Source organism: Rana temporaria, chromosome 5 (genome assembly GCF_905171775.1).
Source record: "Rana temporaria chromosome 5, aRanTem1.1, whole genome shotgun sequence".
Classification (NCBI taxonomy): domain Eukaryota; kingdom Metazoa; phylum Chordata; class Amphibia; order Anura; family Ranidae; genus Rana; species Rana temporaria.
This window is the reverse complement of record NC_053493.1, coordinates 303503072-303518472: the sequence shown is the minus strand read 5'-3', so window position 1 is coordinate 303518472 and position 15401 is coordinate 303503072. Positions and strand designations below refer to the sequence as shown.

Genomic DNA, 15401 nt, shown 5'->3' with positions numbered 1-15401 from the left:
ATATATTCTTCAACATATTTTTGGTAAAAAAAATCGCAATAAGAGTATATTGATTTGTTTGTGCAAAAGTTATAGCGCCTACAAAATAGGTTATTGATTTATGGCATTATATATATGTATGTATGTATGTAGCGCCTGTGTACTTTTCAGTACAGGTGCTATGTCAAATTTAGTGGGATGAGAGAGTTGCTTGCTTTCATCCATGTTGATTTATTTAAATTTGGCTATTGGCAGCCCTGAACTGTTCCCTGGGTCATTCTGGGCTCCGGAGATGTAGTTCCATCTTTTGAGGACAGGTGGCGCCAGAGAGGTCCAGGCGGAGGCGCCCTTTTGCTCAGCAGCCAATTAGAGGAGTGTTTCCCTCGCGGGGCATGCTGGGGAAGGTATTTCTGTGGCAGATGCCGTTTTCTGGGGTTCTTCGCGGGTTCCAGGTTCCAGGCGCGGCACCCACCTTTAGGGTGTGCGCACATCACGGGCCCCAGCGTTATGGCCTACCAGGCCGGGGCGCACGTGCTACGCAGAGTTCCTGACTCTGGGCCCTCATGGCCCGGAGCAACTGATGCTGCCAAGGGGCCCCAGTGACTTACTGGGTCCCCCATCTCTATTAAGAGGATCCCAAGCGAGTTGTGCTGTTCGGTGGGGAGTCGGTCTGAGGAGAACCCGGAGGCAGGTGATCCAATAGGGCTTAGACCAACCATCGGGGATCTGGGTGACCAGACACTGACAGGTTGTATGCTGCAAACTGTCAGTCGGTGGCCCCAAGCTATCAAGTATACCTGAGGAGGATTCAGGCAAAACAGTGTTTACTGGGAGGATTCGCTTTATCATCCATGTTCACAAGTATTGGGCCTGTGGCAGAGGTCATACTACAAAAGTCTAACTCTTACTAGAGCCAAGTCGGTGGCAGAGACTTGTTCCTTCCCAGCAGTTCCGAGTGACACCCTGGCTGGCAGGCCTGTGAGAGGGACCTGTCCAGGGGCACTACACCCACTCTGGCTAGAGTGGCGACGAAGCAAGATTAATCATTGGAGGCAGGACTGCTTCTTCTATCCATAGCCTGAATCTGCAAAGTTCTCTCTTTTTTCACCAACCTATTCTATCTACCTCGAGTTGACTGTTTGTCATGTTTGACCCAAAATAAAAGAACAGAAAAACGTCAATCAATTGCTTGGACATTCCGTCATTGCTCTCATCATAGCCATTACCCCTAGACACATCACAGAGGTAACACAACTATGCCTATATATATATATATATATATATATATATATATATATATATATATATATATATATATATATATATATATATATATATATATATATATTAGTAATGGCGCATTTACAAGCTGTTACATGCGTTTCAAATGCTTCTGAACATCCGTCCTGAACGCAATTTTTTTTATTTATTTTTTGCTTTCCAAAAAATGCTTCTAAACTCAACTGCCTAAAAACAACTATAAACTACCCTGTGTACATGTACTGATAAAATAACATAGAGGAGACTTCAGGGGCAGCTGGGAAAAAAAAACTCCCAACTGCTCCTAAATGTCTGTTTACCAGCAGCAGTGTACATGAAGCCTAAGTGAAAATAGAGCAAACGAAAAAGCTTGTTCCAGTGATGCCAAGGTACATGGATATGAGTCCAAAAAGGTGTTTAAATGAACAGAAGGCTACCATTACAGCAGAATATCAGCCTGTGTAAAAACAGTAAGGCTGGGTTCACACTTGTACGACACGAGTCGTCATACTTTGGATTCGACTTTGCCCTGCGACTTGAAGTCAGGCCCTTGGGTCTGGTATGGATTTTAAGGGTAACCTCCTATGCCAACAAAAAAAAACGGCGTGGGGGGGGCCCCCAAGATCCATACCAGACCCTTATCTGAGCACGCAGGCCGGTCAGGAAAGGGTGTGGGGACGAGCGAGCGCCCCCCCACCCCTCCTGAACCGTACCAGAACGCATGTCCTCAACAGGTAGGTGCTTTGGGGCAGGGGGGCGCACTGTGGGCCCCACCTCAAAGCACCTTGTCCAAATGTTGATGAGGGCAAGGGCCTCTTCCCAACAACCCTGACTGTTTGGTTTTGGGCTCTGCGGGCGGAGGGCTTATCGGAACCTGGGAGCCCCCTATAGCGTGTAACCTGTTCCTGATGCTTTTAAAAAGTGAACTCATTCTTTAAATAAAAGCTATATAAAAATAAGCCAGGTCATAGAACTGATGCAGAATTTTTGATGACTATTCATTAACTAGTGGAGTGCTTTAAAAGCCGAGGGTAGGTGGAATGAGATATAGAAGAGAATTCTAAAACTGCATTATTAAATGACTTGTTTTTCTCTATAGCTAAACAGAGCTAAACCACCTGACATTAACTGCACTGACCAATTGGGCAACACCCCTCTGCACTGCGCTGTGTATCGCGGCATGAAGAAGTGCGCCCTAAAACTTCTGAAAAGCGGAGCCAATGTTAATATCAAGAATGAGAAGAGTAAGTCTATTGCATATATTTTGTCAATGCTGTACTACAAATAATTGTAAATGTAATTTCCTTTTATATATGTTGAACCATTTGGCATTGAGATATGCAATGTCTGGTTACATAAATGATCCAGGTAAATGAGAACTGATAACTGAAAGCCAGCAGGCACTAAACATTGTAGAATACTTTGACCAAATTTCAGGCAATTTGCAATGAATTTTATATATATATATATATATTTTAATGACCAAATACATGAATTTAATCTACAACCAGACAAAATGATTGGTGTTGGTAGTGAGTTGGCTTGATTTTGAAAATGAAAGCCAAACAAAATTGCCTGACATTTGCCATGCGTGGCCGGCAGTGCTATGGCTGCAGCTGTAGTTTCGCATTCTTGGGGCTCTTTCACACTGATGCGTCACGTGTATCGCTGTGTTTTTACCTTGCTAAAAATGTTTCTCTTTAAATCCTATGGGACTTGCGTTCTAAAAAGTCTAGAATGCTGACACTTTTTGTGCGCCAAAAACGCAGCTCCCATTGAAATGAATGGAATTGGTGTTTTTTTGAGTCGTTTATTTCACAGAGGCATGCCAACCACAAAACGCACCTGAAACACTTAAAAAATGCATATATGTTTTTAATGCGTTTTTTTTTTTTTTTTTTTTTTTTTTTTTTTTTTCAATGGAGCAGTGTGAAATCACCCTTGCTGTATGTTTTTTGAAACTTGATTCATAGCAACTAGAGTAAGGAAAGGATGGTCTGCACTCAGGATGACATAAAAAAAAATGTATTTCTTTATTACGTAAACGTGCAATGCTGTAAAACAGGCTACGCGTTTCGGACATAAGTCCTTAGTCACGGCCATGATTAAAGTGTCACTAAAGGACATTTTTTTTTTTTTTTGCTAAAATGACTGTTTACAGGGTTTAGAGACATAATAGTTAACTGATTCCTTTTAAAAATGATTAAAAACAGATAAAAACCAATCATATAATGTACCTGCAGTTTAGTTTCGTTTTTGCTGTTTCCTGGTTCTCTGATGTACAGAGACTCCGAGTCAATAGAGGGCAGTGAAGGTTTTGCAAAACGAAACTGGATTGGTGCTGAGGGGTTTTAGACACACCTCCTTGATTAGTCACCACAGTGAGAAATCTCCCAGTACTGTGGTGATCAGGAAACAGACAACCAGGAAGTGTCCAGAACAGAGAGGAATTACAGCAACATCAAAGCAAAAACGAACAATGAGGACATGAAACCAGGACTGCAGTAAGGTAAAGGAAGCTATTTAGCTAAAAAAAAAATTCCTTTAGTGACCCTTTAAGGACTAACGCCTGTAGGCTGTTTTACAGCATTAAACATGTTTACCTAATAAAGAAATACAATTTTTTTGGATATCATCCTGAGTGCCGACCATCCCTTTCCTTAATGGTAGGTTGAAGGTGTCGGCAGCTTCAAGGAATGAGCACTGGGCGTAGCTTTTATGTGGGAAGGTTGTAGCACCAATACACCTGTTTTTTTTTATTTTTATTTTTTTTATTCATAGCAACACAGCTGTACTGGAGCTAGACTCCTTTAGAAAAATGAAGCATCAGGCAATATTTTATTCATATGCTCTTCGCTGCAAGCCACACCCCTTCATGCTTAGCCTGCCTCCAAATTTTTCCGCACCACTACTGGAGCAGCAAGTTGAACTTGAAACCGTGAAAAGAAAAATGAGCAGTGAACTGTATGAACATTCATTTCTGACCAAGTTGTTACCACAAAAAAAAAAATGGTTAATCATTTTATTACTTGTGTAATAATTTATAACATTTTATTTATGCGATTCCAGACCAAACGCCACTAGACCTTGCCCAACATATTGAACTAAAGCGGGCCTTACAAACCAAGGCTGGAAAGGTGAGAAAAAAAAATGAATTAAAAAAATATAAATTATACACAACATTAAACGTATCAAACCTGGCCAACTCAAACTGTGACCCATATGCAGAGGTACCTCCAGCGTGAAACGCATGCCAAAGTGATCAGTGGTTCAGAAGGTACAGGTGGTTTAATTCTTGATTTTTGTCTGTAAAAGTTGGCTTTGGCCCTATCCAAGTCCTCTTCTTTTTTTTTTTATGCTGCTAGGTGAATGAGGACACACATGACTTTAAGACCCCTTTCACACTGGGGAGTTTTGCAGGCGCTATTGCTCTAAAAATAGCACCTGCCAGTCGACCTAAAAAAGCGGCTGCTGTTTCTCCAGTGTGAAAGCCCCGGGGGGCTTTCACACTGGAGCAGTGCGCTAGCAGGACCGCTCCAAAAGTCCTGCTAGCAGCATCTTTGGAGCGGTGTGTTTACCGCTCCTCCACCTCTCCTTCCCATTGAAATAAATGGGACACCGCGACTATACCGCCAGCAATGCGCCTCTGCCCTTTTCGGCCGCTAGCGGGGGGTAAAACCGCACCGATATCGGCGAAGGTAAAGGGCCGCTAAAAATAGCGGTGTTTTACCGCCACCGCACCTTCCGCCCCAGTGTGAAATGGGCCTAAGGAAACAATGAAGAGGGGCCTGTAGTGATAAGTTGTATATGTATCCAGTAGTCCGGTTAGATAATTGATATCTTAGATATTAGTATGATGACCATAAATTAAGTTGTTTCGCAGCAACCAAGGTTCTCCAGAGAACGCAATTTTAATTAACTTCCAATAACATACAAAGTCCACAGACGATACAGAGATCCAACAGAGTATTTTAGAATCCCATCTTTTCCTAGATCTGTGCTATATTCATCATAGAGTGACAAGACTAGCTGAATGCCAGCTTGAGTGTTTCAAATATTGGTCTCACACTGGAGGGGGGGGGGGGTCAACCAAATGTTCCTATTGAATGAATACCCCCCCCCCCCTCAAGTCTAATTACCATCAATAGATACTTCCTTACAGTATGTATGTAAGGAAATACCAGGCCATCTCACACACCTAGGTCGTCTTAGATAAGATTAACACATCAAAGGGTCCTCTGTACCTTTTGATCTGTGTTTGACCACTATATAACATATATATATATATATATATATATATATATATATATATATATATATATATATATATATATATATATATATATATATATATATATATATATATATCACAATATTTTAAATACCTACACATCTATATTAATATACAGGAGGTCCAAGCTCAATATTTGCACGATAACTTTGAGATTTACAAATATTTTATACCACCCAAATCGCTGGATCTGCCATTTCTTACAAATTCTTATCACACCTTGTTTCCTCTGAAGAAAACTTGTTATGCATTTTTCTGCATCGGGTCATTTTGAATTGTCCAGGTTCACTTTAATTATGCTATGTTTTAACGGATCATGTTTTAATTTTCAGTATATTGCGAAAAACCTCCAAAGATTTGAAGGTCCACTATGCAAGGTGATGTTCCTTCTCTATTTTAGAGTATGTAAACCCAACATTTCATATTCCTGATATGTAGGCAAGAGAGGGCGATTAACCACATCCTTCTGCATGGATTATTATCATAAACACATATGACATGTAATACATACAGCTGACCCAACTTCTTATCCTTTGTGCCACATATCAGCAGCTAACCTACATAGCACTCGCCATATCACATATATTCCTACAGTATTTGACAAAAGTAAGTACACCCCTCACATTTTTGTAAATATTTTATTATACCTTTTTATGTGACAACACTGAAGAAATTACACTTTGCTACAATGTAAAGTAGTGAGTGTGCAGCTTGTATAACAGTGTAAAGACTGGAGGCAGACCTGATTGGACAGCCGTGTGAAAGGGCCCGAATAGTTGCCCACTAATTGTGCACACACAGATATTCTCCTAAGAAAGCCAAATCCCCACTTTTACTTTCCTAAAGTGATACTAAAGCTTTGTTTTTTTTAAATAACAAACATGTCATACTGGCCTCCACTGTTCAGCTCGTTTTGCACAGAGTGGCCCCTAACATCCTCTTCTGGGGACCCTTGGTGGCTCTCGCAGCTTCTCCCCCGCATTAGATGACCCCCTTGGAGAAGCGCTCTCCCTAGGGGGTTACCTTGCTGGGGCGTTCCCGAGTCATGCACTTGGCATCCATAGACGCCAAGTGCATGACTCGGCCACCGCCCCCCCCCCCCGGCGCCCACATCATTGGATTTGGTTGACAGCAGCAGGAGTCAATGGCTGCGCTGCCATCAATCTATCCAATCAAAGCCGGGACTCCGTGGAGAGGACAGTGGGGACTTGCCTGAGAAGATGAAGGGGCTCAAGTAAGTAAACCGGGGGGGTGGGCTGGGGTGTCGGTGACAGCCAGGTGTTTTTTCACCTTGATACATTAAGGTGAAAAAACACGAGGCTTTACAACCCCTTTTAAATATTCAAGTTTGAGGTTTATTAACCTTTTTGATTGACTAAGGCCCCGTACACACGAGGAGACATGTCCGCTGAAAACGGTCCGCGGAACGTTTTCATCGGACATGTCTCCTGGGAGCTTTTGGTCTGATGTGTGTACACACCATCAGACCAAAATCCCCGCGGACAGAGAACGCGGTGACGTAGAAGACACCGACGTTCTCAAACACGGAAGTGCAATGCTTCCACGCATGCGTCGAATCAATTTGACCCATGCGCGGGATTTTGGGATGCTGGTTACACGTCGTAACCATTGGACATGTCCGATTAGGTGTACTAACCGACGGACCTGTTTCCAGCGGACAAGTTTCTTAGCTTGCTAAGAAACTTTTGTCCGCTGGAAACCTGTCCGCTAGGCCGTACACACGGTCGGACATGTCCGCGGAAACTGGTCCGCGGACCAGTTTCAGCGCACATGTTCGACCGTGTGTACGCGGCCTAAGAGCACTGTAGTTGTTCAATAATGAAATGAATTCTCAAAAATACTACTTGACTAATAATTGTGCACACTGTAGCTTTGCCCTCCTTTTGCAGATGCGTTATACTTTTATACATGTGCTATATGTAATATGTATTACTCTGTTGCCAACCTTGTATTTCAGAGCTCACGTTTTTTTGGCTGGAAACCTTTCTGGGTGGTTTTGGAGCAGGGTGTAATTTCTTGGTACCAAAAACAGTGAGTATTTGACTAAATGATTTGTTTTATTTCCGTAACTTTGCTCTGATAACTGAAACTGAAGTATTTTATTTCAAAAAAGTTTTTTTTCTTTTGTGTACAAATATCTTTTTATAAATGTCAAATCGGAGATTTATGTAACCTGCATTTTTATTTATTTTTTTGCAGGTCAGATACACTAAACAATTCTTATCGGAAAGGTTGTAAACACTTGACACAAGCCATCTGCACGGTAGGAACTGAATGAAGTTCAGTATTTATTTTAAACATTTAAAAAATAATGCATATGGTATCTCAGTATTTATTTTAAACATTTAAAAAATATGCATATGGTATCCTAGAAACTTGCTGATCACAAATCATGAAACCTATGTACACTACAAATTTAAAGGGGGGGGGGGGGGCATATTTAACCAATAACTATGCATGAACTTAAATCCTGTTAAATGTGATTTGGGATTTACAGATGCTTTCAATTAGTATGCGCTGCTAGATGACGCCTAATGCTGATCATATATGATGTGTTACTTGCTATTGATAACAACCGCACAAAGGCTAATCTGTTATTTTTCCAAGCCATTGTGGGGGAGTTAAAGTCAAATGACGGCTGTATTGACATGCCGTTTTCCCAGAATAAATTTTGACAATTGTTTTTTTTTCTAACTACGTAGTGCTGCATTGTTCCAGCACATGAGTGTATCATTATACACAAAAATTTTAAATGCTTATGTAAGATCGATTTAGTCGGTAGTTAAGTAGGTAAAAAAAAAAAAAAAAATCCTGTATTTTTTCCTAATTGCACAAAATATATTTGGATACTGATATTTATAGGTAATAACACTGGGGTAGTTGATCCAGGCAATATCTAGATGCCTCTGGGAAGTCAGGAAGGATTACATTATTTTTATTGGGGTGTGTCTGCCTTCCTCTGAATCGACTGTGGGTATAGATTATGTATATTGTTACTGTTGGTATTCTATTGTGTGTTTTTTTTATTTTTATTTATTTTTTCATTTCACTTTCTTACTGGATATCTGAAATTTAAATATAAGACAATAAAATATCTGTGATGCCCATGTATATGGCCAATAGATCACTGATCCTTTTATAATTATTTTATTGTCATTGTCTTCCCACTGTATGCTTTTGCATTTGTATTCTGGGTGCAGCATGTAAATAACCCTTAGGCCCCGTACACACGTCCGAGGAACTCGACGGGCAAAACACATAGTTTTGCCCGTCGAGTTCCTTGTGAAGCCGCCGAGGATCTCGGCGAGCCGAAATTTCCCATTGAACAACGAGGAAATAGAGAACATGTTCTCTATTTCCTCGCCGAGATCCTCGTCGGCTTCCTCGTGTACACCCGGCCGGGTTTCTCGGCAGAATTCTGCCGAGAAACTCGGTCGTGTGTACGGGGCCTTAGTTATGTCATTTTGCAAACTACCAAATATTTTAATTTTTTTTTCCTTCAAGGTTAAATCCACAGATAATTCATCGTTTACTGTAAAATGCTTTGATGATAGCATTCATTACTTCAAAGTCTTGCCCAAAAACCTAAGGCACACGAGAGAGGTAAGCTTAATTGCAGACATTTTAATTTGCCACTTTCTAGGGACAGCCTAATATTTTTTATATATATATATATATATATATATATATATATATATATATAATGTGTGTGTGTGTGTATATATATATATATATATATATATATATATATATATATATATATATATATATATATATATATATATATATATATAATCATTTATTTATTTTTTTCCAACCGGTTTCCTCTTTTTTAGAATATTTTAACACATGAAACCTTTATGGCAATACAGCCCTCATTTAATTTTATATCTGTAAGGCTTGAAAATGATTCTTTAGTAAAGTAATTAATAATACGGGGGGCTTTTTATATTTTTGTCATCCAGGACTGGCTGGCTGCCATTGAGGAACACTCTGCTTATAGCACTCATTACTGCTCCCAAGACCAGCTCAGTGATGATGAAGATGAAGACCTTGTGTTAGTTGAAGATATAAAGGAGTCTCTAGAGGTAATTCCAGATGTAAATTGTTTTAGTCATTTAATATAGACTGTATACTTTAATGCTTATTTGCTTTGCAAAGTGTCCTTGTCCCCTGTAAATTCGATTGTATAGATTTACTCTATTGTCTTGCATTGTTCACCTGAGTAAAATGTGATGACAGGCTGTTGACAGGCTGTTGGTGAAAAATCCTACCGTTTGTACACTGCTTTGGACAATTGACGGTACGCGCGGCCGTCGCATTCTCTTACGTCGTCGCTAGTCGGCTTTTCCCGGCGTATAGAGCTGCTATTTTGTGGCCTATATTTAGACTTGCCATGTTAAAGTATGGCCGTCGTTCCCGCGTCAAATTTAATTTTTTTTATTTTTTTTGCGTAAGTCGTCCGTGAATAGGAAAGGACGTAACTCACGTCAAAAAATCACGTTGGTGCGTCGTCATTTCGCGCAAAGCACGGCGGGAAATTTCAAAACGGAGCATGTGCAGTTCAAGCGGCGCGGTGACGCGCTTCATTTAAATGAATCATGCCCCCTACCCGCCCAATTTCAAATACGCCGCCAGAAAAACACTACGCCGCCGTATCTTACGGCGCAAAATCGCTGTGGATTCGAAATTCCGCCAGGTAAGATACGGCGGCGTAGCGTATCACTGATACGCTGTGCCAGGGCAAATGTATCTGAATCTGGCCCATAGTTCAAGTGTTTTTCCATCTATATTTTATTGTATTACTTTTGGATAGAGCAGGGAAGGGTCAGTATCTCTGTCAGGTTTTACTGCTGTCTGTTACTCCATTAGAAAGATTTTCCCCACATGTCCTGTCCTGCTGACAATGTTTTACCAGGCAGGAATAAATGGAACTCTCTAAAGCCTCGTACACACGATCGGACTTTTGTCCGAAGGGCGTTGGCCAGGAATTTGTCTTGCTTACAAACGGCACACAATTGTCGGCCAACAAACACAAAACTACGCGTTATTTCAGCTCTTTAGGACCACCCTTTGGGCACCTTCTGCTATTGTTGTGTTTGGTGAGCATTGCTTCCGAGCATGCGTGTTTGTACTTTTGTACACACAGACCATTGTTCGTGGAAAATTTTAAAGCCTGCCATCCAACATTTGTCCGGAAAATCCGTCAATTGTCCAAAGCAGTGTACAAACGGTAGGATTTTTCACCAACAGCCTGTCATCACACAATTCCTATCGGAAAATCCGATTGTGTGTACGAGGCTTGAGACCTAGTTTGAACTTGCATTTAAATGTAGTGGTTGAGGAGTGTTTTTAAAGCGGGGGTTCACCCTAAAAACGATTTTCTAACATGACATCCAGCTCACTCTCTACATTGACAGTATGCCGTTATCGCCGAACGGCGAGTCAGGGCTATACGGCGCCTGCGCACAGACGTTTGGCTTCTTTCAGCAACCCGTGACGCTCCTTATGCGACGGGTGGAGGTCGTTTTTGTCATCACGTCAATCACCTGCTGGATAGGAACGCCCACTCCCGCAGGAGGCCTTACCCGGAAGCCGGGGAAGAAAATAGCTGTACAAGGTATGTACAGCAAAAAAAAAAAAAAATAACGGCATACTGTCAATGTAGAGAGTGAGCTGGATGTCATGTTAGAAAATCGTTTTTAGGGTGAACCCCCGCTTTAAGGCTCTCCTACTACCCACCACACCTGTATTATAATGTAATGTTGACCTGACAGTCCTGTACACACAGGGTTGCTTGTGTAGCCACAGCAAAAATGTATAACCCCCTGTGGATTTCCACTAAAGAGACCCATTCAAGTGAATGTGGACACAGTGCAACCGCGAGCCAAAGGCGGTTGTGGTGCCATTTTCTATCTGTTTTCTATGTAAAGTAGTAGGAGGCTGGAGCTCTGTTTCTGCTTCAAATGTTCCTTTAGTTATTGTCTGGTAAAACAGTGTTCAGTGGGACTGAGGGTAAATCTCTCTAATGGAGCTCTGGATAGCGGTGAAAACCCAGGAGTTTGGTTCTCCTTCTCCATTTTATCCAAAACTAGAAAACAAAAACGTTTTTGGGGTTGACATGCATTTGTAAGAGAACCTTTGGGGATAGAAATGTGGTGGAAAGGAATAGGCTCTCATCCTAATTCTTCATTACTTGCATGTTTTATTGCTAATGAAAATACTTACCCAGGGTCAGTGAGCCACAACCTGTATATTTGTTTTATATTTGGCAATGGCAACTGCAGGCAGATTCCTGTAGCAGCTGTCAAAGCTACATAAATGGGAGGTTCTTTTCAGAAAGGTCACTTAAACCTTTAACCTTCAGGGATTTGACATCACCCAATAAAGCAGTGGTTCTCAACCTGGGGGTCGGGACCCCCTCGGGGGTCAAATGATGATTTGCCAGGGGTCACCTAATCCTGGGCTGTTCCTGAAGCCTGCACCGCTCTCCAAGCCTTTTTGCAACTGCCCAGCAGGGCTGTTCCTGGAGCCTGCGGCCGCCCACTCAGCCTCTTCACAGAGACTAGAGGTCAGCTGACTGGTAAAGAATGATGTAAGGGGGGTGGAGGAGACCCTATCTCCTGATTTCGGCATAGGTGTCCAGGGCTGGACTGGGACAAAAATTTGGCCCTGGACTTCATCCAGACTGGCCCACTTTGACAGGTCTTTCCCATGGCGGTCGGACAACTCCCGCACCGCCCACCCAAGCCCCCTCTCCCCCTTCACTAGCCGTTCTACTTTATTAGAGTAGAACGACTGGTACTGGTACTCTTATAGGCAGTACCAGTGGGGAAGCTAGACATTATTTCATCCGGGGCAAAGAATCAGTTCGGTGCCCCCCCCCCCTTATGGGACAAGATTAGGCAGAATTGAGAAACTCCCAGGCCATAGCTGTTGAGTCAGCTGTCTGTCCCCTCCCCCATGCTCCTCTGTCGTCGTCCCTGCTCCTCTGGTCCTCCCCCTGCTTCTCTGTTCCCCCCAGGTGAGCGATGCGGGGAGGGAGTGGAGGTGAGTGCTGCAGGAAGGGAGAGACAGAGGAGCGGCGGTCCGCTGTCACTGAAGCCGGCCCACTGAATTATCGGCCCACCGGGAAACTCCCTGTAGTCCCAATGGCCAGTCCATCCATGGGTGTCACTGCTGCGGGACACCACAAATTCGGAGACACAGTGAGTAACACTACCTGTGATTATAGATGCCATTAAACAACAAGAAAGATGGCTAGAGAGAGTGATGGGGGAAAAAATAAAAATTAGGATAGAGAGATAAAAGGGAAAGAAAGGAGAACAAAGAGAAAACGTGGTACATCCTAAAATGTAGCATAATGGGATTTAATACCATATGAGTGGAAGGGACTTGGGGAGCGCTAAATGTCCATGGATTAGGTGCACAAATTACTTGTCTTGCCTTGGGTGCCGACAACCCACGCTACAAAATAATTTTACTGTTAGGGTCCCCACAGCTTGGGAAATTTTATCAAGGGGTCACAGCACTAGAAGGTTGAGAACCACTGCAATAAAGAGTCATTTATTTGTTCTGCTTTTTATGTTTTAATGTTTTTATTAACCTACCAAAGTCAAATAAAATCACCATAGACCATGCCAGAAAAAGACATACCACAGATCTAATCCTAGAATCAAAATTATTAAAAAAAAAAAAAAAAAAAGCTCTGGTTTATTGTCGATTAAAAATGCAGATAGAGGTTTAGTAAAGCAATAATCTTTTGATGGAATGCTGAAATTTATATTGCTTATTTCACATTATGCTAATAAACCTATTATCTCCTTTAAATTGCAGTAGGAATAGCAGGAGAATGATTATCTCAAGTTTATTTAAATCCCATGAAGAAGGTTGTCGATTTAGATAAGTGAAGGATTATACTTAATCAGAAATGTGGTCTCTGTAGCTTTGTACTTAGAAACGGGTTAAGCTAGCAAAAGATGTACCTAACATGACCCAAACGCAAATCGTCGTCATGGGGGATATATGCAGAGTAAAATATGTTTTATTCTTTGAACCCTATTGATTGTTATGGGGCTGTATAAGAGAAGCTTTGAAGTCACTGGAGGATTTGAAACTAGATTTTCCTGCCACGTCACCGCTCCAGTCTTGGGAACGCTATGGCCCAGCATACATGCCCAACAAAGGAGTTTCCACTTTGGTTTTCTAAAAGATACACAGAAATAAGATAAAAATGTATAGAGAGGGAAATCGGTCAGTGACATGAAAGTGCCCACAGACAAAAGGCAGTAGTGCCTGTATAGCAGCTGCTCTTGTCTGTAAAAGTTTAGGGGGAAGTTGCAGTTTTAAGGTAAAGTGTTACCCTAAAAATGTATTGCGGACAGTATGTATCCCTCATAGACAACCAAGACCAGCTCCCCCACCTGCTGAACATATAAGTATTGACTGATGGGTGACTTTATGTGTAGATAGATTTAGGTTTAATCCAATTATGTATCCTGGCCTAGGCCAGCACTTTGTAGGGGGGCAGCACGGAAAGAGTCCCAGCAGTCTTATGGGACGGACTGGGCTGAGAGGCAAATTAGTCCAGCGCCCCCATTAAGCGGCTGCACTGATTCTGGTATGCGGGAGGCCGGAATTTCGCAAAAGTGTGTGTGTGTCGGGGGTGCCGCGCCACTTCTAATTTTGACTGTCCTATCATCCTGGACCACAAACTTTCCTCACTGTGCTATATGTTTCTGCTGCACCATTGGCATCTTGGTCCTCTCCATAAAATTATCAGAAATTTGTGCTTAAAGTAGAACTATAGGCAACACTAAGAGTAAGGGAGGGTTAGAGCCCCTGTCAGTTTATTTTTACCATCCCTGTCCCATTGCAGAGATTTCCCTTCACTTCCTGCCCCCTAGCCAAACAATCCATTGCCACACCCCCAGGCCCTCAGAACACTCAAAAATTTCAGGGCGGGTCTTAAACCGCAACAGGTGTGGTCTTGACAGGAAGGGGTGGGTCATATTTAAATTAGGGGTTGCACACATTTAATCAGGCCTAGGGCAGCACAAAACCTAAATACACCACTGGTTTAATCATGTTGTTTAATTCTGAAGTAGGGAAACAACACTGGCAACACATAGGGGACTCCTTCAGAGTACCCTGAATTACAAATATTGACCTGGTCTCTTGTAAAGCCCGATTTGTCACTTTTACCTACAGGTAAGCCTATAAAAAGGCTTACTTGTAGGTAAAATTAATACCTCCTTAGGATGCAGTCGGTGACATCACCGGTGCATGCGCTCTGAAGGTCTGACTTTCAGAGCTTGTTGCAGGAACCGAGGGCTCCTGCACGCATGCGGGGAGTGATGTCCTTGCGGCTCTGGCCAGTCACACAGCCGGAGTACGTGAACCCGGAAGAAAGACAGTGGAAAGATGTCAGCCCTCTCGGCGGTGACGGCGCGCCGCTGGAAGGCTTCATTCCAAGGTAAGTATTTCATAATGTGCTAGTATGGGATGCATACTTGCACAGTATGCAATTTGCCTTATGCCGCGTATACACGATCAGCAATTTCGCCAAGAAAAGTCCGATGGGAGCTTTTGCTCGGAGTTTCCGACCGTGTGTATGTGCCATCGGACTTTTGCTGTCGAAATTTCCGCCAACAAAAGATTGAGAGCAGGTTCTCTTTTTCCGACGGAAAAAGTTGGTATCGGAAAATCCGCTCGTCTGTATGAAATTCCGACGCGCAAAAAAACATGCATGCTCAGATTTAAGCAGAAGAGCCGAACTGCCTATTGAACTTTATTGATCTCGGCTCGCTGTACGTCTTGGACGTCACCGAGCTCTTGATGGTCAAAATTT

At 42.4% G+C, this 15401-nt stretch overlaps 1 protein-coding gene across 4 annotated transcripts in view; it reads left to right on the top strand.

Annotated features, from left to right (window-relative positions):
- Nucleotides 1–15401, top strand: part of OSBPL1A (oxysterol binding protein like 1A) — a 199417-nt gene that overhangs the window by 30992 nt on the left and 153024 nt on the right. For all 4 annotated transcript variants that reach the window (XM_040354081.1, XM_040354079.1, XM_040354080.1 and 1 more), the window contains 7 exons: nt 2339–2483; nt 4309–4376; nt 5863–5907; nt 7509–7582; nt 7751–7814; nt 9056–9154; nt 9517–9639. In XM_040354081.1, the coding sequence (XP_040210015.1) occupies nt 2339–2483; nt 4309–4376; nt 5863–5907; nt 7509–7582; nt 7751–7814; nt 9056–9154; nt 9517–9639 (618 nt within the window). The remainder of the gene's footprint in view (nt 1–2338; nt 2484–4308; nt 4377–5862; nt 5908–7508; nt 7583–7750; nt 7815–9055; nt 9155–9516; nt 9640–15401) is intronic.